Source organism: Miscanthus floridulus, chromosome 12 (genome assembly GCF_019320115.1).
Source record: "Miscanthus floridulus cultivar M001 chromosome 12, ASM1932011v1, whole genome shotgun sequence".
Lineage (NCBI taxonomy): Eukaryota > Viridiplantae > Streptophyta > Magnoliopsida > Poales > Poaceae > Miscanthus > Miscanthus floridulus.
The window spans coordinates 83,429,465-83,455,522 of NC_089591.1; the positions used below are offsets into that span (position 1 = coordinate 83,429,465).

At 46.7% G+C, this 26,058-nt stretch overlaps 5 protein-coding genes and 1 pseudogene across 5 annotated transcripts; 2 read left to right on the plus strand and 4 right to left on the minus strand.

Annotated features, from left to right (window-relative positions):
- The first annotated feature begins 806 nt into the window (after positions 1–806).
- On the plus strand, positions 807–1,789 carry LOC136495315 (transcription repressor OFP13-like). The gene has a single exon (XM_066491276.1). The coding sequence runs from the start codon at positions 829–831 to the stop codon at positions 1,645–1,647; it is 819 nt and encodes a 272-aa protein (XP_066347373.1). The 5' UTR covers positions 807–828; the 3' UTR covers positions 1,648–1,789.
- Positions 1,790–5,670: 3,881 nt separating this feature from the next.
- On the minus strand, positions 5,671–8,565 carry LOC136498344 (ribosome biogenesis regulatory protein homolog). The gene is made up of 8 exons (XM_066494287.1): positions 8,321–8,565; positions 8,076–8,226; positions 7,641–7,692; positions 7,418–7,546; positions 6,980–7,097; positions 6,679–6,864; positions 6,294–6,407; positions 5,671–6,168 (listed from the first exon to the last, which is right to left on the minus strand). Exons 1-7 carry the CDS (start codon positions 8,425–8,427, stop codon positions 6,341–6,343), a joined length of 810 nt encoding a protein of 269 aa, XP_066350384.1. The 5' UTR covers positions 8,428–8,565; the 3' UTR covers positions 5,671–6,168; positions 6,294–6,340.
- A 1,050-nt stretch (positions 8,566–9,615) lies between these two features.
- Positions 9,616–11,694, plus strand: LOC136497096 (probable aspartyl protease At4g16563). Its single transcript, XM_066492880.1, has one exon. The coding sequence runs from the start codon at positions 10,044–10,046 to the stop codon at positions 11,526–11,528; it is 1,485 nt and encodes a 494-aa protein (XP_066348977.1). The 5' UTR covers positions 9,616–10,043; the 3' UTR covers positions 11,529–11,694.
- A 2,492-nt stretch (positions 11,695–14,186) lies between these two features.
- LOC136496860 (NDR1/HIN1-like protein 2) lies at positions 14,187–15,277 on the minus strand. The gene has a single exon (XM_066492625.1). It carries the CDS (start codon positions 15,154–15,156, stop codon positions 14,536–14,538), a length of 621 nt encoding a protein of 206 aa, XP_066348722.1. The 5' UTR covers positions 15,157–15,277; the 3' UTR covers positions 14,187–14,535.
- A 5,601-nt stretch (positions 15,278–20,878) lies between these two features.
- LOC136496268 (uncharacterized) lies at positions 20,879–21,483 on the minus strand. Its single transcript, XM_066491928.1, has 3 exons — positions 21,163–21,483; positions 21,013–21,085; positions 20,879–20,919 (listed from the first exon to the last, which is right to left on the minus strand). The coding sequence occupies exons 1-3, from the start codon at positions 21,481–21,483 to the stop codon at positions 20,879–20,881; spliced, it is 435 nt and encodes a 144-aa protein (XP_066348025.1).
- A 185-nt stretch (positions 21,484–21,668) lies between these two features.
- On the minus strand, positions 21,669–22,953 carry LOC136496269 (uncharacterized; annotated as a pseudogene).
- Positions 22,954–26,058: the final 3,105 nt, after the last annotated feature.

Here is a 26,058-nt window from a genome sequence, read left to right on the forward strand (position 1 = left end):
CAGAGCAACTGAACTGACTACAGCACTGTCACTTATGTATTATTATGGCGCAGGCAGTCAGAGGCAGTTGGTCTCTGAATTGCTAATGCTAGTATAGCACATCTGATCCTCAGGACTGATTCAGGAGACCTTGAAATATATAAAGGAAATGGAAATGCTATTTCGTGTGGATTATTTGATTGGTCGGTTGTTTTTTGGACACAGAATGCGCGCGCGACAAAGTTGACCAAGATCTTCAGTTATTTATTATGTTAATGCCCGTGCATGCCACCTACAGGGCATCGCCAACTTCCTGTCATGCTTGTTCACTGAACAATGGGTAGGGTAACTGATCCATCCTACACCCATTGTTTCCTTGGTGGTGATCCTCACATGAAAATTGACAGGACGCAAACATTATCCACGGAGAAATGTATAGTCAGTACATACTCCCAAATGCATGCAACAATGCAAGCTAGCTTGTAATCCACATCTGCAATTTGGCCCCAAGCCTGAAAGATAGTTGAACGGAGTCTGAAATGTGCCAACACCAACAGGCGGACGGACTCCCAACGCACACAAGAATGCATGGGCATGGCACGCGCACGCACCGCCACGCCCACTGCATCTTCCTTGGCATCTTCTTCTTCTCCGTCTCCTCTCCATACCCGCCTACGGCGTACCCGCCCACCTCTTGCCTTTAAAAACGCCTCGCTCCCTGCCCCTGGATGCCATATTCCATTGCCACCTCGTCTTCACACTCCCAGCAGGGCCTCGGTCGGTCGCCTCATCAGCTAGCTTCCTCGCTCGATCACATTTCGCGCGCAGCAGCAGTCAGCAGAAGCAGCCATGGTCAGGAAGCTCGCGCTCGCCTCCCTCTTCTTCAACGCCAGCGAGGGAAGCCAGCAGTGCCTTTCCTCCTCGGCGTCCATGTCCATGTCCGCCGACTCCTTCAGCACGGCGACGTCGTGGCAGTGGCCGTCTTGCACGCAGGCGAGGACGCGCTCCTTCCGGGGAGACAACAGCCCGGAGATCGTGTCCATGCGCCACGACACAGGCAGCAAGCGAGAGGAGCTGGAGGAGGGGTACAAGTACAGCAACAAGACGAGCATGAACCCGGCCTACGTCCACGACTACTCATCGGCCGGCGCCGCCGATTGCTACTCCTCCAGCGGGCTCTCCGACTCCTCCGCGACCCAGAGCCTCTACCTCTCCACGGCGCCAGCAGAGCCCGCCGCAGTCGCCGCGGACGAGGACGAGGCGATCATCCACGGCCTCCGCTCCTCCACCACCCGCCGGCTCCTGTTCGAGCCCGAGTCCACGAGCTCCATCGTGAAGACGAAAAAGGCCGCTGCGACGTTCGACGGCGCCACGGCGCTGGCCATCGAGTCGGCCGACCCGTACGGCGACTTCCGGCGGTCCATGGAGGAGATGGTGCTGAGCCACGGCGCCGACGACTGGGGCTGGCTCGAGGAGATGCTCGGGTGGTACCTCAGGGCCAACGGCAAGAAGACGCACGGCCTCATCGTCGGCGCCTTCGTCGACCTGCTCGTCGCGCTCGCCTCCTCTGCTTCTGCTCCCTCCCCCGCCTGCTCATCCGGCTTGAAGCAGAGCCGCCATCTTCAGGCTGCCAAGATAGGCGAACACCACCGAGCGCAAACAGAGTAGGCGAAGGCGAGTGCTCATCACTCATCATCAGGGCTAATGCGGATGTGTGCAACTGATTTCATTTCGTTTGATTCGTGTCATGACAAACATCAAATGGTTCTTGTTGATTGATATGTATCTTGCCATGGCAATTGGCAATGCAGATGTAGCCGTTGACTGTTGTGTAATATAATTGTATATTCTTATTAGGCCTCAAGACAGAGCTTATTAGCTTCAGTGGTTGTCCGGTAATGAATGATTTGCGTGGTGAGTTAGCTTGGGCTAGCTAGCGACACCTCATTTCAATTTTCAAACTTGCATGCACTTGTGCATTTTGAAAATAGGGGCATGTTTGGATCCAACCCGCTAAAAATTAGCACTATATTTAGATGCTAACTAGAAGGACCAAACATAAACTAATTCCAAAACTAATTGCATAAACGGTGGCTAATTGGTGAGATGAAGCTATTTATCCTAATTAGCCTATGATTAGCTCAACATGGGCTAATTAGGATTAGAATAGAATAGATTCGTCTCACCAATTAGTCACCGCTTATGCAATTAATTTTGAAATTAGTTCACTTTTGGTCCTTCTAAATAGCCTCCAAACATAATGCTAATTTTTAGCCGCTACAATCCAAACAAACTTTCCTAAAAAAAAAAAAGAATCCAAACAGACTCTAAGTGACAGGAAAATATGTATTCTTGTAGGCCATGGAGATTCATATTGACACACAATTTCTTCTGGAAAAAGACAAGTTACTCATCATGTATTTTTCTTCACAAAAATGATAAAGGCTCTCTTGTTTCCACTCGCAGAACTACAGAAGCCAGATGTGGTCATATTTTTTTCCATGAAATTTGGTGCAGCGTAACCATCCACTTTGCGCATGCATGCACTTTTACCATAGATCCTAGGAATGCACAAAGTGCATTTCTTTTTGTGTGTAAACTTCAAAAGAGGTGTAGTAGGTGACAGGTGAGCCTATGCTTGCTCGAGCTGGCTCTGGCTGCAGTCGTGGCCATCCCTGTCGATACGCGTACTCTTCTCATGTGGCTGGTCGTTGTCCATCGTTCTCTTCTCCCTCCATCTTTTTTGTATGTTGCCTTTGCCTGAAAACATGGTGAGCCCCGTAAGTTGCATGGCAGGGTCCCTTCTCTGTTCGTTAGCGTCGCCGTCCATGGCACCGTCAGGCAGAGACAGGCACGCAGCGGTGGTACTGATAGTCGGTTGGAGTACTATAATCTGGTCATGATTTCCTGACGCTGCCGTTTGGAGTCCTTCACGTACTGGCAACACATGAGCAAGCACACTGACGTTTCAATAATGTGTGGTCGTTTCCTGTACGAATGCTGCGCGTACGTACCATACTTCCAGCCCTTTGCTATTTTCGTGCACTGATGAAAGAAGAAGAAAAAAAACGCAGAGACCAGTACGTCCAGCAGCCAGTCAGTGAATGGCTGCATGCTCTAGCTACCTCTGCTCGGAAAAGTGAAGTGTGAGATACTGCGATGCATATGCAAGCACAAGCACTGTGTAAACGTGAATGGATTTGCACTGCTTTACGAGTCGACTAGCTAGCTCACGCCGCAGGTGGGCACAAGTCAGTCAGAACTGAACTTGCTCTGACTCCGGGTAGGAGCGCAAAAGCTAGACCTGAAAAGCTATGGCGACAACTGATCTGCATCTGCACAGTTGCACTTGCACCGCAATGATCCGCGGGAAGTGTGCGATGCTGAATGCATGCACGATTCAAAATCCAAGAGTATAAGTAGTACATGATACAAGTATTTCAACTGTGCTGGGCGAAAGCTCACCTCGACTTTAACCAGGTGGACGACGGTGATGCCTAGGGCGCCACATACTTCCTAGGCGACGTCGTTGATGAACCCATACCTCTGCTCCGATAAGGCCGGATTCTGGACGTAAGCCCCGCGTTAGATGCCTCTAAGGCCAGCGGCAGTGGTGTCCACGGTGGTTGCCTTGGGCGTCACTCACTTCCTGAAGGTGTATAATGGCTTCTCGCTTGTTCCCCGTGTCATCGTCGACGTCTGTGGTTCCTGCTGTGAAGCCGGCTCCTGGAGAAGTTCCCAGCTGTGCCTGTGTGTGTCTATGTTCCACCTCAATGGTTTGTCCTGCTGCACTTAGACCTCGCCGGCGTCGTTACTAGAGGATGCTTTGCCGCTTTCTGCTTTGACGGATGCTTCGCCGTCGTTGTCGCTGGCCTCCTCTTTGGTAGATGCTTTTGCTGCTGAGAGTGTCATGGCTGCTGCTCCTTTGCGGATGCTTTGTGTCTTCTTCCCGGACGGATGCCTGGGCGTCTGTGGATCCCTGGCGGATGCTTTGCCGCCATTGGCTCTTTGGCCTCCTCTTTGATAGATGCTTTGCTGCCGAGAGTGTGTTGGCCCACTTCTTGGCGGATGCTTTGCCGCCGCCGTGGTCGCTCGGTCTTCGTTGGCTCATGCTTTGCCGCTGTTGTTGCTGGATGCTGGTTCCCCGGGTGGATGCTTTGTCACCATAGCTTGGTCTATTGCGTATGAAACCATTGCGTTGTTGTATCTTTTTTCTTGCAGGCTCAGTTAGTAGGTGTAGGGTGGTGGAGGCTATCGCTCTCTATTTTTCTTTTTCTTGTCCTTATGTTTATTCCAGGTCAAAAACCACTATCTTTGTGGTCTGTGATCTGTGGTACGAGGATTCTCTCGTAGCTGTGTTGTGTAATTCAGGCCTGCTTAATAAAAAACGGGCCGTACTCCCCCATCGTGAAAAACAAGAGTTGTGCAGAACTGGATAAGCAAAACGGCAGCCACTTCTTGTGCCAATGGATAAATGCACCAACGTCTACAGCACCACGTTAATTACTAGTTTCATTAATTAAACCCGTCCTGAAATTGTGCAGGATTGGATTGGATTGGATAGATGAGCAAATCAGCGGCGCTAGCTTTATTGCGCCAATGACTGACTGGCATATATAGACACACAGAGCAGTCAGTGCCAAACCCAATCAAGCTAGATTACCACTAGCCGCTCTGTTTGATTGGCTTATAAACTATACTTTTTTAGCCAACGAATAATATTTTTCTCTCACAATAAATTAGCCAATAGTACTTGTTTATCAGCCAAACAAACAGGACAATGAAGTGGTAAAGTATTCTATAAGTATGTTCAGCAACCGAGTAGAAAAATGAAAATGAAATCTGTCCTAGCTAACCATGCGGGGCTTGCTGTTATTGATCTTAAAAGTTAAAAGACACTGCCGGCACCCTGATGTCACGTGTCTAACAGGACACAAACAATTGTAAGACTGAAATGGCCTTAGTTTGTTTTCTCTCATGTCCCAATTGCACATTCAAGGCAAACCACTTCTAATCTGCCAAGGGACACTTACTCACAGTGGAGCGATTAATTCTAAGAGTACGATTTTGAAGACCCTCAAATCAATGCGAAGCAAAACAATGATGCAATGATTATACAAAGAACAGTTCACTGCAGTAGCCAGTGCACACTAGTATTGCTACCGGCCAACACACATTTAACTAATTAAGATATTAACAGAGTTGATGCTGACTTATTGAGACTACAACCGAGGTACAATACGCAGGAAACTGCAATGCTGGCAGCTACATCCGAACACACACAAGCAGCATCAGATGAATCCACCAACTAGTCTATTACTAGTACAGAGCGGTAGGGTGGCGCGACGTTGATACTATGCACCATTGGCAGTTTAGCACACACCAGTACTGTACCTCAACCACATAGCACGCATGCCACTCCTACTGCCATTGCTTTTTTTTGTGTGAACATGCTATTGCCATTGCTAGCTGAGACTACTGGACCATCACCCTTCCTTGGCATACATGCATGTGTTTGCCATCCAAAGAGAAAGAGTCCTCTGCATTGCAAGACGCCAAAGGTGTGTGAACATGTAACATGTTGGATGCTGCAACGAAGAGACGAGGCATGCAATTGCAAGCGAAGCGAGAGAAATAATATAATATAATTTTGTTACAACTCGCATTGCATTACATTTGCATGTGGACGCGCAGGCAGAGCAGATCGATCAGCAGCAATCGAAGGGAGCCATGCTGTTGAGTGGCTTGGCCTGTGGTGGCCTCTGGCCTCAGCCAAAACAGCCTAGCGGAACAGTGGTCGCCCCCAGCCTGCCCAAAGCAGCGTAGCGTTGCACTCATCAGATTCAGATGGAGGGATCACAAGCTTCACGAGCACGAGCAGGCAGCCAAACCACAAAGAGACTGTTCCAAACCACATCCCAAACAAAATTTGAAAAGTACAAGCTGGGTGCATATCCGAGCATAATATATTAACAGCACTCAGGTTTTTGTGTCATAACCAGTAAACGGAATAACATATATTCAAAGCGGACAAATACAACAGAAAACGTTGACAGGCCTCCTTGCTTGAGCTTTCAAAACTGTGGTCACCTGAAAGACGTGGACCTAAGCCTTTTTCTTCTATGACTTCTTGTGGGGTTTCCTCTGGGGCTTATGCTTTTCCTTTTTCACCTTGTATATTGTGATTGCCTGCTTAGAAGATTGTTCACAGATGCTGTTAGCTCACCCCCCCGAACAAAACATGGAGCAGTACCGATAATGGTGGGCATGGCAAAAAGAAAACTTCATGTAAGCGGTTGGATCCTGGAACTTGCCTTGACGACATCAAGCGGTTCATCGGAGTTTCTGGCAAGTAGAGAGTTCAGGATTTTGTCGTTCTGCTGTTTCTCCAGGCTGTCCATTCCCTTCCCTTCGGCAACTGGGAGGAACTGCAGAAACGGCACGATTCAGCTAGTGAACAAAAACAGCCTACAAAGGTACAGACACACAAATCAAAGCCCAGGGCGTACCCAGTGCAGAGAGCTCCCACTCTGTGCGGGGTCTGGGGAAGGGTGTTAGTGGCAAGCCTTACCCTCGCCTGTGCAATGTGAGGAGACCGCGACTCGAACCCGGGACCTTCCGGTCACAAGCGGTAAGACTCTACCGCTTGCACTAGGCCCGCCCTTCACATACAAATCAAAGCCATTCAGATATAAAAACCTTTCTATGTTTGCCAGGGTGCTTCGGAGGTTTCTCGCCAGGCAACTTCTCGTCAAACTTCCCACCACTAGCTGTTGCTGATGAAGCCATGCCAACAACACTCTCAAGATCCTCTTTTCTAGACTTGTTTGGAAGGTCGGCTTTAGTTCCTGTGATGGGCAAGGCCTTCGCAGCAAGCTGTATTGACTGCATACAAAAGATATTGGATAGCTGTAATTCTGCAAGGTTCCTTCCTGATACAAAAAGACATTCATAATACAAGGGAGGGGGGAAGCAGCATTTACTAGTGAAGGATAACAACCTTGGCAAAGCGCCGATCTTTGCAGCTTTCTTTAGGTTCTCTAGTCTGTTCTTTTCTTGCTTTTCAACCCTCTTCTTCTTCTCGTCCCTTCTTTGCGCAAAGGGATCAACACCAGGCTCTGCAATAAATGAATTGTTGATTAAAAGAGTATCAAGTTGGCAAACCAGGTTTAGGACACACGAGAACCATTGATAAGAGACAACAAGAAAACATTTGTCAGATCCAGGTGGTGTTAAACTATAAAATTACTACTTATATCTAAATAAATGGGGGTGAACTGGTGAAGCATTGCACATTATAAGAAATGGTGAGCAGAATCAGCATGCACAAGGAGATGCATATGACAATTACAACATGCTACTGGATGGGGAGGAGAGGCAACCAGTCTTGTTGCACAACAGGTTTGTTGGCAAAAGCTCAAGAAGATAAGTTACTAACCGTCAGTCGATTTGGCTTCAATGATCGGAATGTCTTTGTCATCATTAACACGGTCGTAGCCATAAGTCCGCTTCCAGGATTGAGTTTGCTCATCCCACTCACGCTTGTTCTTCTTGCGCTTGGTAATGCCTATGGTATGATCACCCAAATAATGATGAAAATTTGAGTAAATTTCCAATTTCCACAAGTCATAAAAACAGTACATAGTGGGCAACAGGATCACCTTTCACCTTTGCGAACAGCTCCCACTTGGTCGGTGGCTTTGGCTTGGGAAGCTAGCAAGAACATAAACCGGGTTGTTAAACATACAAAACACCTCGCATCACACAATCTTCAATGCACTCGTAAACATGAAGAACTAGTGATTGAGCTCAGTTTTGAGAAAACAGAAGCAAATATGCTTGCAGCAAACGTCTATTCTCATAGTAAAAAGTGGAATAAAAAGAAGATGCCTAGTGAATTGAGTACATGTTTTGCAGCAAACGAGGTTCTAATTCGGCCACGAGATTTATAGCGGTATGCGAAACAGCAGTCCATCCCATGTGACTACTACCTACTTGTACCGCGCATCATCTTCAGAGGATGCTTGTAGTGTATCACCATCATATATAGGCAAACAGAATCTGTAGGAAATTAAGAGAGAGGCTCAGGTTCTCACATGCTTCTCGCGCGGGAGTCGGACGGTGGGCAGCGAGAGGTGGACGATGGGACCGTCGCGGTCCTCGTTGGGCGGCAGCGCGAAGAGGGAGTCCGCCAACGCCTGCGCCAGCTCCGTCCCCTTCCGCAGGCACTCCTGCCTCAGCTCCTCCCTGAGTTTTGCCGCCCCAACCAAACACCACCGCATTCTGTCAGGAAAACCAACAGTAACGCAGCAGCCGAAAAGGAACGCACGAGGCACACTACCTGGAGGCGGCGGCGATGTGGTGCGACGGGTCGTACGCCATGAGGTTGCCGAGGTCGACCTCGTAGCTGGACGCCGCGATGGTGGTGGCGGCGGGCCCCTCCGCCATGGCTGCGCCGGTAAGCGGCTCGCGGCTCGCGGCTGTGGAAGAGAAACAACCGAGCGTCCGAGCGAGGCTGCGGCCTGCGGCTGGAGAAGGCAGCTAGGATTTTACTTGGGCTGGCCCGACGGATAGGATGGTATGGATCTTGTTTTTGAATGGGCCAGAACGACAAAATGGGAATGGGCCACATACGCTAAGCCCAATATGGAGGGGACAACGATTCGAATTATGGCATGGGCCTTTGCCCTTGTGAAGTTTGTGCAGTTGCTGTCGATCAACCTTTACCATGTCAGTAGTTATCAATCTAAAGATCTGTTACGTACTATACTTGTGTTCTCTCTCTTTTTTTCTCCACTTCTCCTATATTTTAGGTGCCTGAATTTTAAGATGATTTCAGGCAACACTCTTGTACTATCAATTAGTACGAGTAAATTGTCATTTTTATGATTTGTTATTTGTCTTTGTATCATAATGTATCAAATTTTTGCCCATGTCTGACTATAGAAATAATTGTAATTGTTAAATTGTCTTTGTGCCAACACATATCGATTTTGTCAGGTTTGTGGTTTTATCTAACGAGTTTTTTTATTCATGGAACCAAAAATTGCAGACTGTGTCTACAGAAATTACAACAAACTAAAGCTACAATTTTAGTATAAAATGTATATAATAACCGTCGTCTGAAAGAAAACTAAAATTCAGTCACCTGAAATTTAGCAAATCCCTTTTTTTCTCCGGTCCCTCAGCGCAGATGTTCCCTTTTTATATTGAGTGAAATGGAAATGAGAAAGCAGGCTAAAAAGGAGAACAGACTATGGTGGGAATTTTCTCTAAAAAAATGCAACCTAATTTATAATCATGAACTATGCATGAGCATCATCACTTTATACCTTCTCGTTATAGGAGGTTTAAAACCACAAAACTGAAAGCTTAAAGAGGGAATCACATAGCTAAGATACGCAGTATGTCAGCAAATTTCAAACATTCTTTGGTGCACAACTGAGATAATAAGGGTGAACAAAGGGGGTGAGCAACAATAAAGATCTTGTAAATCAGAAGCACCAAATAAGTAGTTACCTACAAGTCAGGTTGCTGCAGCACATTGTTCTTCGAGAAAACTTAGCACAAGCCTGGACTCTGTTGCATGAGTTGCCATCAGCAATATATCGTGATATACATTCCATCTTGCAATATGCAACCAAGACACTGTGCTAGTTCTAGCCACGATCTCCTGATTGTTGACAAGTTCTGATGGTGCATGCATGCTGGCTGCTGACACGGCAGGGCCGGGCCCTTCTCCATCGAGCCTTCCACACGGAGCGCGTCGTCGCGGAGACCCAGGTCCGGGTGAAGTGGTGACCTCACCGCGCCGCGCACGCGTCCTGCGTCCTGCCGCGCGCCCGTGACCCGGTGCAATAAGCAGGAGACGGTGGCGGAGGAGGTGGGGCCCCACCGGCCACCGCCATGTCCACCAACCCAAGCAAGGCACATATACTCCCGTCCCATCGGCTATCGTATACGTAAGAAAGAATCACAGACAAAGCACGCGCTGCTCCTGGCAGCTGATTTTGCTTGCTTAAAACCCAAACCCCTCGTCACCCAGAACAGCCAGGCCAGCCACCATGGCTCCACCACCTCTGCTCCCGCCTCTCCTCATCCTCCTCGTCATCGCGCCTCTCTTCCCCACCGCCGCGCCGAAGGCCACGACGCTGCCGCTGTACCGCCACCTCCCGCACGTGGCCGAGGCCGCGCACCACCACCCGCTGTCCCGCCTGGCCGCCGCGTCGCTGGCCCGCGCGTCGCACCTCAAGCGCCGGGGCCCCAGCCACCACAGCCAGAAAGGATCATCAGGCGGACGCCCGTCAATCCCAGCCACCGCCGCGCTGTACCCGCACTCCTACGGCGGCTACGCCTTCACGGCGTCGCTCGGCACGCCGCCGCAGCCGCTCCCCGTGCTGCTCGACACCGGCAGCCACCTCACGTGGGTGCCGTGCACCTCCAACTACGACTGCCGCAACTGCTCTTCCCCGTTCGCCGCCACCGTGCCTGTCTTCCACCCCAAGAACTCCTCCTCCTCCCGCCTCGTCGGCTGCCGCAACCCCTCCTGCCTGTGGGTCCACTCCGCCGAGCACCTCGCCAAATGCCGCGTCCCCTGCTCCCGCGGCGCCAACTGCACCCCCACCGCCACCGCCAGCAACGTCTGCCCGCCCTACGCCGTTGTCTATGGCTCCGGCTCCACCGCCGGGCTGCTCATCGCCGACACCCTGCGCGCGCCGGGCCGCGCCGTCCCGGGCTTCGTCCTGGGATGCAGCCTCGTGTCCGTGCACCAGCCGCCATCGGGCCTCGCGGGCTTCGGCCGCGGCGCGCCGTCCGTGCCCGCGCAGCTCGGGCTCTCCAAATTCTCCTACTGCCTCCTGTCCCGCCGCTTCGACGACAACGCCGCCGTGAGCGGCTCGCTCGTCCTCGGCGGCGACAACGCCGGCGCGGAGGGCATGCAGTACGTTCCCCTGGTTAAGAGCGCGGCGGGCGACAAGCAGCCGTACGCCGTGTACTACTACCTGGCGCTGTCGGGCGTGACGGTGGGCGGTAAGGCGGTGCGGCTCCCGGCGCGGGCGTTCGCGGCCAACGCCGCGGGGTCCGGTGGCGCCATCGTGGACTCCGGCACCACGTTCACGTACCTCGACCCGACGGTGTTCCAGCCCGTGGCGGACGCGGTGGTGGCGGCGGTGGGCGGGCGGTACAAGCGGTCCAAGGATGTGGAGGACGGGCTGGGGCTGCACCCCTGCTTCGCGCTGCCGCAGGGCGCCAAGTCCATGGCGCTGCCGGAGCTATCGCTCCACTTCAAGGGCGGCGCGGTGATGCAGCTCCCGCTCGAGAACTACTTCGTGGTCGCGGGGCGCGCCCCCGTGCCCGGCGCCGGCGCCGGTGCCGCCGAGGTCATCTGCCTCGCCGTCGTCACCGACTTCGGAGGCTCCGGCGCTGGCGACGAGAGCGGCGGCCCCGCCATCATCCTCGGTAGCTTCCAGCAGCAGAACTACCTCGTGGAGTACGACCTGGAGAAGGAGAGGCTCGGGTTCCGCCGGCAGCCATGCGCGTCATCGTCGTGAGCGACGACGATCGGCATGGCGGGATCGGAGTGGAAGCTATTAATTACATACTCCAGTCCACGTAGCTCTTTTATTAGTGCTCGTGCTTTGCGGATTGTACTGGTAATAAACTACATTTACTATCGTCTGCTGAGATTTTAAAAAAAAATTACTATCGTGTGTGCCTGCTCATTCATGTAATTTGGATGTGTAATGTGTTTAGAGTTAAGACGTTGATCATCATCATGGTATGCGAAGAAAAGACGAGCAAAAAGACGGATGATTTTCTATTTCTTTAGGGATTGCTTTGGGAAGAGGGGAAGCATGTGCATCGATGCAGGCTCATTAGAATTGTTCTACTCCACAGTATTAGTACTAGTAGTTTATTTTAATCCGTATTGTAGTAATTTTGTAGCACATTTCAGCATTTCTCTTGGACTAAAAAACAAAAAAGTAATCATGTGCCTGTGATATCGGCGATTGGCTTCTGGGCTGACGGGTAGAATGTTTGGTGGGCCTGTCGATTGCATGTGGTTGTGGGCAGTGCAAGGAGCAGGGCTACTTTTACTTCCCCTACCTAATTCACTGGAGTACTGACAGTGGCGACGTGAATGAGGGCACGTGCCATTGCTCGCCGTGTCGGCAGTGCAGTGCAGTGCAGGGACCGGGGCGTACAATTATTTATTATTTATTTACTTGTGCACCGTGCGACAGTAAAAAACATGTACTCGTCCACTACCACGAGTTACATTGTACTGTTCTGGGCTCGACTTTCTGTTTGTACCTCGTTTTCCATAGGCCCGACAACAAGCAGTGGGCCTCGCATTGATTGGCCCACTACTCCATAGCGACAGAGAGGGAAGCTGGTACGCAATCTCAAAAGACGCGGACGGGGAAGGCCCAAACGAACATGGGCTGATGGGCCATGCGCGCCTTCTTTGTTTCCTTCCTTATTCGGCTCTTTCCTAAAAGGCTTGTTTGGAAACATTGCTCTTCCCTTGCAACCACCGCAGCTGGACACATAGCAGAAGCTCTTCTTTCCTAAAAGGCTTGTTTGGAAACATTGCAATTTCCTTCCATGCATATGTATTGCAAGATGGAAAAAAATTAAGGTAAAAAAGATTAGTTTATTTCCCACCTCCCCCAAAAGCTCAGAACGCATGAAATAGGATGATCTCGTGTTGAAAAAAGGTTCGTTTTCCCCTTCAATTCGTATATGGATCTAGTAGAGGGATTAAGTTTATCCATCCAAACAGTGTCTAACAGCAAGTATTATTAACACCAGATGGCTCTGTCTGCACGTGGCCCACGGTGTCCTTGTCCTTGGATGTTTAGGCCCTGTTTAGATCACCTCCAAATTCTAAGTTTTTTCACTCTCTCCATCACATCAATTTTTAGCTGTTTGTATGGAGCGTTAAATGTAGGTAAAACAAATAACTAATTGCACAGTTTAGTTGGAAACCACGAGATGAATCTTTTGAGCCTAGTTAGTCTACGATTGGACAATATTTATCAAATAAGACGAAAGTGCTACTATTTATCGGGTTGAAAATATTTGCAATCTAAACGTGGCCTTAGTGGAGCACCAGCCACCAGGGCACGAGCTATTCGCTGTCCACGATCCACCACTGTTTCGTCGTTTTAAGGTCGTCATGGTTCCCTGCATTATTCCTTGCGTTCAGTCATGAGCAGGACAGACATGGCCGTATAACCCAACCACCGGTAGATATTTTCTGTCAGGAAGGAAGCAAGGACCAGTTGTTATTTTTGGTCACCTGCACTGCACCTGAAAGCTTGTTCACAAAAATTGAAGAGAATTCCTAAAGGACACTCGGTGGTTTCCAACGCCTCCAGTACGCGATTTTCGTCTAGCTAGCCCGTCGCGTGGTCGTTCGCCCACGCGACGATCATTAGGCGGCACGGCACGGCACGGCGGTTTATCCTTCTCCACGTCAGGATAGATAAATGCAGCCTCGGAGGCTAGCCTTTGAAGCGTGTGAACTTGAGAACATGCGGACCTGATTCCGTTAACGGGAGTGACAACTGACAATTGTTTTCCTTTGTGACAGAGATGCACACACACCAACAAAGGAAGAAACCAAACGGATCACGTCGTAGAAAGGTTAGGGACACATGACACATGACAGCGTAGACACTAGAAGAAGAAAAAAAAAGTGCGCTGCTGTTTTCAGGGGCAGAAAGGTCGCAAGCTTTCCGCGTGCAATGTCTACTCTCTTCACCCGTGGATTGGACCACGTCACGTCGCGCCTGCGCGGGTGCGCCAAACGCTCATCCAACAGCCAGCACCACAAATGTTTCGTGATGATGATCCAAGGCCGTCTGCATGCCAAATTACAAATAATTGTTTATGGTAGTAGAGAGCTACGTGAGCTGTGGGATAGTTGTTTATGGTAGAGCATACTAGACTAGCTATTTAAGAGTCGTCATGTTTACAGCGAGGATTGCAACTGTACGTGAACCGATTCGAATGGACTGCAACCATCAGGTTCATAGCGAGGATTGCAAATGAACATGAACCAATCGATTTGCAAGACTTCAGGAACAGAGCAAAGCAATCCTCTGAATTCCGGCGTCAAGGATTCACGAGATTCGCCGGGCTACTTTCAACTTTTTTCTAGTCTAGTACATATAAAACTGAAACTGAAAGCAATTGCAAGATGAAGCAGATAATAGTGTATACTATCAGCAAGTACTCGTATGAATGAAGATACAAAACAAGTCTGAATCGGAATAATAATGTATGCATAGGGGAGCATCTAAGCAGTATATATATAAAATCTAATAAAGCAAGCAGGCGGCGATGTACAGCGGAACAATCGACATCGAAATCGACCGAGAGGATCAACGAAAGAAAGAATAAATCCACAGAAAGAAGCAGCATCAGCTGGTAATATTATCTACTCCTAGTATCTCTAGCAAATCCCACCACCAGGTGGCATCCATCCACCCCTACCAAATCCAAATCCCACCACCAGATCGACACCGAAACCGAAACCGAGGACCAAAATCAGAACCAGACTTTGCAATCCGTGGGCTGGAACGGCGATGCGTTGGCGGCACCAGGGGCGGGGACGGAGAGCTTGCAGGTGATCTTGGCCTTGGGCCCGCGGACCTTGAACGACCAGACCTTGACCCTGAGCTTGGCGTTGAGATCCACGTTGACGGCGAAGTTGCCCGCGGACTGCTCCTGCCTGAACTCGGCGGCGGTGACGTCGCCCTGGAGGAGCTGCGAGCCGTGGAACTCCGGGGACAGCTTCGTGGACGCCTCCGTGCCCTGGTAGAAGGCGTCGAGCGGCGCGTAGCCGAAGCGCTGGTCCTTGTAGAAGGCGAGGGACTGGACGTCGTCGTAGTAGAGACCGACACGCGTGTTGGGGTTGCGCACCGTCATGGTCACGTTGAGGTCGTAGGCGAGCGTGGAGGACGGGGAGAGGGAGAACTGGGCGAGGGAGGCGGAGTCGACGGTCGCCGCGATCATGTGCGGCTTGAAGATGAGGTAGAGGATGAGGATGAGGATGCCGAGCGCCACGGCGAGCGAGACGAGGATGCTGCAGAGGCAGCTGAAGAGCCCGCACGCTAGGCACTTGCAGGGGCAGCACAGGCACGAGACGGCGCGGCTCGCGGAGCCCATGGTGGTGGTCGCGGTCGCCGGATTTTGGTGAGATCCCCTCTCCGCTTGTGCTGCGGGCTTGGATTGGGTTCCGATGGATGGAGTTGAAGACGCAGGGTTGGATTTGGTGGGGAGGGTTCGTGCGGGGGTGGCTGGTTTATATGGAAGCCTGGAAGCCTGGGAGGGGAGGGGATCCGACCCGGCGCTGGAAGTGGAAGGAACGGCGACGCGGTTGTGTAAGCGCGTGGTGGAGTTGGACGCCCGCCGAGATGGCGAGGTGGGGCTAATTTGGGGGCGGTGGTTGGTTTGGCCAGGTCGTCGTGCTGCCTGCCTGCTGGGCTCCCAGCTCCCAGCTGCCTGCCTGTTGGTTGCAAATGCAAACTGGAAGGCGCGGCGAAGTGGCTGGCGGCCGGTGATGGGGAGACGAGGAGGCGCCGCTAGCACATGTCGGATATGCCCCCGGCGAGGAAAGGGAGTTGAGGAGTTGTAGCCGTTGTGCCTTTGGGTGGGTCGCTTTGGCGTAGCGCCTGATTGGTTTGACCGTTTGCATCGCAACGGCCACGACGTCCCGAGTCAGGTTCAGGCACAATCCCACCCCACGCGGTCAGGGCTCAGGACCCGCCCTGCCTTGTCTTCTGCCATCAGATCCGCGTGATTTTCCACCTTCCACGTGCGAGTGGACAATGGCCTGGAAAATGCACTCCTTCGTCCCAAATTCGAAGTAACTTTTTTTTAAGGTTCATCAGATTTATAAAATATATTATCAACATTTGCATCTCAAATAGGTTTATTACAACGTATATTCCATGATTTATCTTATCTATCTACGATACTTATTACACATTATAAATGTTGGATTTTTTATACTGCCAAACCTATCACCTTTTAATGTTAAGCATAGATATAGATATATATCCTCTCCTTCCATAAAAAATAGTTGTGGGATTTGGGCAAGTAAAGCTAGCTTAACTTTGATCGAGTTTATACTGAATACATTAACATTTATGTCTTTAACTAGGTCTACTATAAGAATATATTTCATAATTAATTGAGTGATACTTATTTTGTATCATAAATGTTAGTAGGATTTTTTTATATAACTTTGATCAAACTTCGAATCATTTGACTAATTGAAAAGTGAAAACTGCATTATTTGAAAAATAAGAATGACACTTTTTCAACAATAATTAAAAGGTGAAGACTCAATCGCTTAGCTAATGTCGCAAAGTTATTAGCACCTTTTCAATCCAAGTAAAGAATAACCATTTTTAATGATTTTGATGGCATCTAACTATTTTCGAATTGGTTCACATCACAATTCACAGCACACCGTCCCGTCCATGGTTCCAGGGTCTCACCTCGGAGAAACAAATGCGGTGGCGTGCGGCGCCATTCCGCTCCAAGAGCCACCAAGTCACCCCGAACGCTCTATTTTTCTCCCCTCTTGGCTTTCGCCCGCGTGTGCAGCGAGCCGTTGCAGGTCAAATCCGCGGCAGAAATAAACTAGAAATTAAAAACGGCCTATTGCTTTCTGATGCCGTGTGTGCTTGACAACTTCCCTCAATTCACTCAAGGACACGTCGCCCGCGTGTCGCTCTCAAAGCGTCTTGGATTTTACTCGGAAGCCCATCGTCCGATCGATTGATTTGTCGCGCAAAGACGCGTGACGACTGACCACGTCTGAACTGAACCACACTGTTTCATTTCCATTAAGGAGATCCGAAATTAAGACGCGAGCTGCGTGTTCGTAATTGTAATCGCGCGTGTCCGCGTAAAACCAGGCACCGCTAGTCTGTCCGCAAGCTACCGCTACCACTACTCCATTCATGGCCCAGGCCTGCGTGCATACCCGCATTCCTTCCATCCATGGGCCAGACAAAAAAAAGGACCGGGCCAGGCTGCCATAGCTGCATCCTCAAGGTCAAGGATGAATGGATGGGCCAGCAAACGGCAGGCCCAGGTAACGCAAAAACACACTTAGGGCTCCTTTGGATAGTGCGGTGGAAAAGGCACGTGTGTTTGAGCCCCCAAGGGGAATTTTCCACTACACCTGCCACCCCTGCCCGCCCAGGAGACGGAATTCCCTTGGTGGTGTGGGGGGGGGGGGGGGGGGGGGGGGGAATTACCGGCTACCGTTTGGGAACCACCGGGATACAAATCCCGGCCAGACAAAAAATATTCAAAAAAATCAGAAAAAATGAAGATTTCAAAAATACAAGAGAACATAGGTTCATCTCACAGCTGGTCATCACCATTGGCTTTAGATGAGTGTGTTAAGCAACCCAAGAAAACAGACAAGAGTCCACAGGTTTACGACAAAAGTACATATTACATTAATCTTGCTGCATAACCAGGTAGAATTAACAACTGTCTCGGCATAACTGCACTACACTCTATCCCTCACAACCAGCATCAGCAAGCTAGAGCATATAGAATGAGCCCTGCAATTGGATGAAGAAAAATCACTATTAGTCGATGCAATGTAATATTTATAAAATGGTGCAATGTAAACCCAGACTGAAGCTAATTCAGATACTTAAGAAATACAACTCATCTCCAGAAAAAGCTGCACCGTAAATCCTACCAAACAGTGAAATGCATAATATTGGAGCTAATGAACTGTTTTGATATCGAATCACCAACTACCAAATTTAGACCTCTCTTTGGTAAGACATCATCAAATTTAGAGTGACAGTGCTATTGTCTGGAAGTAAACTACTTGTCTAGCTAGCTTAACTGTCTCCTAGTTTAGTAATGGAGAGATTTGCCTGAGATCAGGCTTATGTGCCTAGCTAGCTTAACTGTCTCCTAGTTTAGAGTGGGCTTCTATGAGAAATGAGTTACAGATACTCTCTAGGAAAAGCTAAGTGCATAACTGGTTTGTGATGGAAGATAATGGTTATTTACTTCCAAATGACCACTTAAGTGACAGTGCTATTGTCTGGAAGTAAACTACTTGTCTAGAATTGTATCCGATATGTATCGAGGTCCATTCAACCACACTTTAAATTACTTGTCGAGGAAAGGCAGAACAATATGGACCAATGTTGAACTAGGGACCAGTTGTTAAGACATAAAGTGCTGAAAATAAATCTAGATAAACGCTAATAATAACAACCTTTGCCAACTACTACTAGATCACTAGAAAGATTTCTAAGGAAAAAAGGTAAGTCTGAAGATTGTGCCTCCAGCATATCCAGCGCACCCTAGAAAGAAGAGAATAATAGAACTGCACAGTAGCTACAAGCTCTACAATATTCAACTAAGACTGATACATCTCATCAGACATGGTCCTTCTAAATGTACATTTCAAATTTACTCCATCCCAAATATCAGCTAGAGTTTTACCCTTTTCATTGACTATCCTGTAAATGGGCCAAAATTGAATGATCAGGCTAGAGGAGCCAAGCCAATTATCCTCCCAAAATCTAATTTTTCTCCCATTGCCTACTTTCCATCTATAACCCATCTTAGCAGCTTGAGCAGCCCACATGAACCCCTTAAAAAAGCTAGAAGCCCCTACTGTGCTCGATTGGAAGATGTTGGGGTTGGAAGTGTCATACTTATAATCAATGAGCTCTTTCCAGAGCTTCTTTATTTAAATTGTACCTCTTAAGCCAAGAGGCCAGCAAACTGATATTGAGATCTCTAAGACTTGGTAGACCTAACCCCCCATGTTCCTTACACATAGACACTAGTTCCCAATTAGCTAAGTGGTATTTGTGATTTTCCACAGAGTCATTCCACAGATAGTTACCCATATGAGTGTTGAGAATCTTTATAGCCCACTCTGGGAACTTAATGAAGGATAGAAGGTACACTGGAATACTTGCTAGACATGTCTTAAGTAACATGGCTCTAGCAGCTAGGGAGAGAAGTTTACCCCTCCATCCTGAAATCTTCTTTAGGATCTTGTCCACCAGAGGCTGGATATCATCTCTTGTTAAATTATCATAGTGAAGAGGTACTCCTAAGTATTTAATAGGAAAAGAACCCAAAGAGCAGGAAAACAAGTGTGCTAGCCTATGTGCTTCAGATGATTCTAGATTCAAAGGAACCAATTCACTCTTATGGAAGTTAATCCTCATACTAGAAATCTGCTCATACCACATAAGAACCCCTTTAAGATTTCTCAAAACTACATCATCTGCTTTAGAAAAAAACAGTAAACTTACCTTTGGAGCAATCTCACCCTTGATCCACAATAGGCGAACTCTTGGGTTTGTGAAGTTGATAAAAATTTCTCTGTTCACCTCACACTTCATGACGCTTGTTGCTTGCGCCTTCTCTTCATCTGAGAGCTCTTCCATAGATTCCAGAAGATCCATACACTTCTTGATAGAATAGTCACCTTTACTTGTTTCATCTAGTGATTCCACAAAAGTTTTGCTTTGCTTTATCTTGTGGTCCAAATAGCCTTGTAGAACTCCAGCAATGCTTCTCTTTTTCCCACTTCCTGATCCCTTTTGTCCCGAACAAGCAGAGGAAGCTGGTTCTGCTCCAGTGAGGTCTATAGGTTCACTTGATGCCCTATGATCATCCATACTTGCAGAGAAAGGGTTCATGCTGCTATCTGGAGCATCTATGTCACTAGGCGTTGACATGTTGAGTGGAAGACGGTGGGTGCAACTCAAGTGGCTCTGTTGATGTGAAATTTAATTCACCTGTTGCAATGCTTCCTGTTTCATGTGGATAAATAAACTCAAGTCACATGAATGTCCCAAAAATATTAGCAGAAAAGGATAGTAGTAGCAGGAAAGCTACTACTGTACAGAACACACATTGAAATAAAAAGCTCCCAAGAACATTCCATGCAACAGTATCAGAAGACACATAGGTTTTCACAATAGTATAGTCAAAATTACACATTGCACACTTGCATTTCATATCTTTGCGCAACACACATGGCAATCACATGTAATCAAAAGATAGTGAGCCACGTAGGCTGCATAACATTTGGCCATCCCTAATCTGATAAACTAGATCTAACACATAGATGGATCTTTTTATTGTTTCTTAAGTTGCAAGCGCTGCAATAAGAAGAATAAAGCTAAAGGAACATGAACCTCCAAAGCACACCTGACAACTGGTATTTTATAACAGTAAAAGTATGTCAATACATATCCTGCTTTCACATAAGAGATAACCATATGCATTCAGGGTAGACCTAGGAGCAAACATGCTTCTAAACATATCCCTAACACACCATGTGAATACAAAACAAATTAAGGAAACCATGACTGAAAGACAAAAAGGTAAGATCACATTCTAACCAAAGTTTCTAAACAAAAAAGGAAACGGTTGAAAGTAAGGCTATAACAGCACTGCAGACCATGTTTTGATGTGCATAGATAGCAGGCAGCACTATTGCAAAGCAATGCAATATTGTGTTCAGTGAAAACAAGAATTGACAATTAAATAATGGCAATAGAAGCACATGCTATAAGAGAAGGTATGGATTTTCCGCTCAGCCCACTTTCCAACATGCAGGTTGCGTGCACATATGCATAGACAAAGTCCAAATATCATCAGCTATAATTACCAACTGAAAGGAATGGAACAATTCTGGATAAATAGGTTCAAGCTAAAGGATGCTCTACTGAACCCCAACTAGGAGTTCAGGACACAATTTGCAAAACAGGATGATATGTGATTAATAAATAATAGGTTCAAGCTATAGGATGCTCTACTGAACCCCAACTAGGAGTTCAGAACACAATTTGCAAAACAGGATGATAGGTGATTAATAAATAATACGTTCAATTTGCATGTCTGTAAAGCTATCTGCAGGACAGTTACACAACTACACAGTTTGAGAAACACATGCTAATAGTTCAAAAAAAGCTATTTGCACTAGTAGCTGAATAAAAAGTTTACCTTCATACACTTTCTCACACTCGTGATACAAAGGAAATGCTTTTGCTTGGAACTTCTTAAGCCTTGGATGATCCTGGCAAATGCAAACTAAAGTTAGCAACATAGTAACAAGCCAAATTATCTAGCAAGTGAAATGATCTTACAACATACATCAATAAGTTTCTTCCATTTATCTGGTAAAGCATTGATCATGCACAAATAATCATTCCAGCCAACCCCACTTTCCTTAATCCCTGCCCGAATGGCCTTGTAGTTTCCTTTAATGTCCTTCTCCTTGTCTTGAATCTGTGCCTTCGAAAATCCAGCGGATGGAAACTTCTCATTGAAATGCTTTATGATACTTCTCCATCCTTCAGGTGACCAACCATTTTGGCCCTTAAACCATTCATGATTGTGTTCTTGAAGTACATCAAGAAGTCCTTTCTCATAATTAAAGCTCCATGATGCTCTTGAGCTTTGTCCTTTAGTCATAGCTAGAGTTTACAAAAATAACATTCAAACACAACTATAATAGTTTGGCGACATATAACATAACTCACATAGATAGGAAGTCATAAACATAGATGTCTTGTACAATAGCACATTGGCATGTTCAACATTTATTACATAACACCCTACAAAATAATCTTCATGCTCTACGACTTGACTGCTACTTCCTAAGCACGACTTTGATTGTAGCGTTCCCACATTTGCATGGCAATCTGATCTCTTAGGACGTTTGCAGCATGGTCTTGTAAATTCAGCGACTGCACATCATTTTGATGATTATCATCTCCTTGTGGCAGATCAACATGATCAGATTCTGGTATATAAGTAGGTTGGTATTCTAGCCAATTCTCGTCACCATTTAGACATCTAATTATGTTATGAAATACAGCGGCTGCTGCTGGAATTTTTATTTGAGATTCTATGGGATGATGTGTTCCCACTTTCAGAATTTGAAACCTTTTCTTAAGAATCCCAATAGCCCTCTCAATATGGTTTCTAAGAAGTGCATGACGACGATTGAAAAGCTCTTTGTGATCAGCATATTCTCTTCTTCGAGATGAGCGCCGCTGAAACTCAGCAATGTGATATCTAACTCCTCGATAAGGCGCCAGGAATTGTGGTGCATTTGCATACCCACCATCCACAAGATAAAACTTTCCCTTAGAAACTTGGAAACCCTTGGAAATAGCTGATCGAAGAACTCCAGCATCTGAAGCAGACCCTTCCCACCCACAAGAGATAAATGTGAAGTTCAGGTTGAAGTCACATGCTACCATGACATTCTGAGATAGTGTGCCTTTCCTATTCCTATATGGGGGGCTTTCTCTTCTGCAATTGTGATAGGCACATGTGTGCCGTCGATAGCACCAATACAATTCTGTAAAAAAAATGAAACTTAAAAATAGAGCAAAATGTTGGAGAGACAGTAAGGTCTAGTGTTATGCCTTACCCGAAAAAGGGCCAAAATCTAGGATCCGTAGCGATCTTGGGGTGAGTTTGGTTGGAAGTAGGAAGCTTCACAAATCTATATGTGAGAGTGGGAATGATATTGAAAACTGCCCTTATGTGCCTATGGACAGTTTCACCACTATGCTGAAATGTTTTCTTCAGTCTATCATTGCTAGCATTGTGTGAAATCATATACATAAACATCCCTAGCTGCTCCTCAATGGTAACACCTCGTGTGTCACGCAATAGACCCTCACGCCTAAGATAGTTGCATGTCTCCTTAAATATTCGTGTCTCCATATGAAACTCAGATTTACACCAATTCTCGTGCCCCTCCAGAATTTCCTTCACCTTCTTAGCACCAGTATACTCGGAGGTATGCTCTGGCCTCTTCTCTTCATTCAGACATTCAAGTATTGCAGGAACAATGACAAGAAACAATTCATCATCATCTTCTTCTTCCATCTGTATGAATTTTCTAATTTTCTCCTTCCTAGAGCCCATTATCTAAAAGTTACAAATAAAAACAAGCTGAGATATTATCCTACTTGTGTATTTATAATAAAGTACGTGTTAGTACTTTATTTTTCTCTCTGAACCGAACAAGATCATAGGTAGCAGTACTAATTCTGCAAGCATATTCATAGTGTGACCCTTATATTTGACATTAACATCAGCTCTATACCAGCTGAGATATTGGACTACTTATGTATTTATAATTGAAGCCTATGTTCCAAAATACTAGCTCTATACCAGCTGAGATATTGGACTACTTACAACAACAACAACAAAGCCTTTAAGTCCCAAACAAGTTGGGGTAGGCTAGAGTTGAAACCCAGCAGAAGCAATCAAGGTTTGGGCTTCTATAACCAATAAACCAACAAACTTCATATCTGAGCAACTCATATAGAGTTAATAAAAACATCTTTATTAATCTAGAAGAACCACTGAATGTAAACAATGAATCCACTATATTTGATTTTCCTCTGATTTTCATATTTCTTGACCAACTAATACCAATCGATAGCAAGCTAACTTACCAAGGTTAGTTGTTGGGATGCAACCAAATAAACCTTCCCAAGCAGATAGAATGCATTTCCCTTCCAAGCAGATATTGGACTACTTATGTATTTATAATTGAAGCATATTCATAGTGTGACCCTTATATTTGACATTAGCATCAGCTCTATACCAGCTAAGACAGCTAGCAACCGATGGAAAACAAACAGCTACTACAAAGAAATCTCTGAACTGACTGAAAAACGAAGTCTGCAGTTGAGTTTTACCTGAACTCTCCACTGGTCAGTTACTACTGACACTCTAAAATGCAGCTGCAGTGCGCTATCTGAAAAACAAAAACAGAGGAAACCTTGAGCCAAACAAAGAGCAGCAAGCTAGTTTGACAACCTCAACTGAACTGGAGTCATTAACCTAATGTTCAACTAAAAAAAGAAGCAACCAGTCGCTGCAGCTAACAACTGAACTGGATTGCAGTACAACTGAACTGGATTGCAGTTAACTGAAATCTGCGCATAGTTAACTGAAGATAGGCATACAATTAATTAATGTATCATATCCCTAAAGCGTATGAGAGCATACATCCATCTGAAGTAATGACCATAATAATTCTTTAACTTGAGACATATTCATAGTGACAAGCATCAGCTCTATACCACAAATTCATAGTGATATATTCATAGTGACAGTCTAATAAAAAACATGTCGTGCACAACTATCAAGTGACAAGCTTTCCAAGATGCTATTGAATTTTTTTACTCAATTATGTTACCTCCATCTAAATAGACTCATATGGAAGAATACTGAAAAAGTAGAAAGTGCCTTGTATACATAATTACTGAGACCAGAAGTTTTTTAACCAAGATGCATTCACATTCCTATTTCTAGAAAAGGTGTAGCTTTAAAATGAATAATGGTATTTTAAAATGTGCTACAGCTACAGCTACAGCTATTACTGACTAAATTGATCTAGCCCAGCGGCAAATTCTCAGGTGATATTTTAAAATGAATAACGGTATTTGCCATTACAGCTACTATATTACAACTAATATTTGGCTTCTACCATTACAATCGATTTCCCAAATTGATTATCTTGGAAATAGTTTTCTGAAGGAATATAATGTTCTGAATAGCCATTTTGTGTCAGAGAGCTACCATACTATGCCAGAAAAAAAACTTTTTTAAAGAAAATCTGAAGCAAGAAAAATATTTTCTTGTGATCACAACAAACGGTATTAATTTCTTCAGAAAATATTTTTCTGAATAGCTTGTTCTGAATAGCTTGTTTTCTTTCATAGCAACAAAAGACATTAGGCACGCTTGAGAACTAAACGGACACTAAACTAAACAGAGATGGTTAAACACAAATGGAACGAGAAGAGAGATGGATTGTACCACAAACAGAGATTACATATGCAACTTGTCTTTGTATCCTTGTAGGTTTAGGTTAACAGGCTATTGTAGATGAAGAAATATGTGACGCTAGGAGGAACCAAATCCAAATTAAGTAGGAGGAACCAAATATGCATACAGTGCAGCACCGTGGATTGGAGGCTACCTAGGTAGACATTGCAGTTTGCAGAACAAACAACAAATACTGCAAAATTAAAGAATCCGAATCCACATAAAAAATATTCACACATACAGATATAGGAGCACTAAATTAAGAATGCACAAGTGATCTGCCATTGACCCAAACATGCTCCAGTGGAAAAAAATTGATAGGATTGACAATAAAAAAGCACTGGTCACCATCAGACCACCACACAATTCATGAACACCCAGCAGATCTAAAAGAAACGTACAACAAGAGGAGGAGGTAGCGTCCAACCTGTGGCTAGGAGTCCACCAACGGGAAGGCTGATCAGGGATGTAGAGGGTGCAAGCAGCAACTCGACGAGGGTGGAGCTAGTGGATTGGGGACGGAGCAGCGATGGACGGCGCTCAAACCCTAGGCTCCATAGCGGCGCTCTGCGAGGAAGACGAAAAGAATAGATGGCCTGTGAACGGAGGGAGCAAAGATGCGGAGGAGCACGAGTAGGAGAGGGGTAGAGCTCGAACCCTAGCCGCCATGGCTTACCTTGCGAGTCAGAGAGGAGGCGACGCCGTGCGCGAGAGAGAACGCGATGGGAAGGAGAAACACGAGGTCACAGGCGTTTATTCCCTCCCCCGTGGATCAACGGGTAAGGACCGAAAAGCCACGCGTATTTTTTCGCCCCACGCTGTATCCAAACGGGTACCGGGGCTACAAAGGGATGCAGAATCACGGGTGTTTCTCCACCCACGGATTGGATGGGGATACTGGCGGGGGTCGCTGCACCCAAACGAGCCCTTAGGCGGTCTCCAGCAGGAGAGCTGCTGCGGAACACAAACCCAAAAATGGATCCTCGACACAAAACCTATAGCCTCTAAAAGAGTACCTATGTGAAAGACTCATTTTGGATGTTAGGAGAGACATAAGCTAAATCTGAGTATCATCTCTTTTGGAGACCCATTTACAGAAAGGGTTGTCTTTTGGGTCTTGTTGTTGGAGAAGATAAAAAATAGGCATTGAATCATTTGCTTGTAGCGCTAGCCAAATGACGAATAAGT

Excerpts from the sequence above, each read along its gene's own strand:
- LOC136495315 (XM_066491276.1), top strand. The coding sequence starts at position 829 with ATGGTCAGGAAGCTCGCGCTCGCCTCCCTCTTCTTCAACGCCAGCGAG.
- LOC136498344 (XM_066494287.1), bottom strand. The coding sequence starts at position 8,427 with ATGGCGGAGGGGCCCGCCGCCACCACCATCGCGGCGTCCAGCTACGAG. Across the intron at positions 8,227-8,320 it reads CACATCGCCGCCGCCTCCAG|GGAGGAGCTGAGGCAGGAGT; the intron begins GTAGTGTGCCTC and ends GGCAAAACTCAG. Across the intron at positions 7,547-7,640 it reads GCTGTTCGCAAAGGTGAAAG|GCATTACCAAGCGCAAGAAG; the intron begins GTGATCCTGTTG and ends ATCATACCATAG.
- LOC136497096 (XM_066492880.1), top strand. The coding sequence starts at position 10,044 with ATGGCTCCACCACCTCTGCTCCCGCCTCTCCTCATCCTCCTCGTCATC.
- LOC136496860 (XM_066492625.1), bottom strand. The coding sequence starts at position 15,156 with ATGGGCTCCGCGAGCCGCGCCGTCTCGTGCCTGTGCTGCCCCTGCAAG.
- LOC136496268 (XM_066491928.1), bottom strand. The coding sequence starts at position 21,483 with ATGACTAAAGGACAAAGCTCAAGAGCATCATGGAGCTTTAATTATGAG. Across the intron at positions 21,086-21,162 it reads AATGGAAGAAACTTATTGAT|GATCATCCAAGGCTTAAGAA; the intron begins GTATGTTGTAAG and ends TGCATTTGCCAG. Across the intron at positions 20,920-21,012 it reads GTGTGAGAAAGTGTATGAAG|ATAGCTTTACAGACATGCAA; the intron begins GTAAACTTTTTA and ends ACTGTCCTGCAG.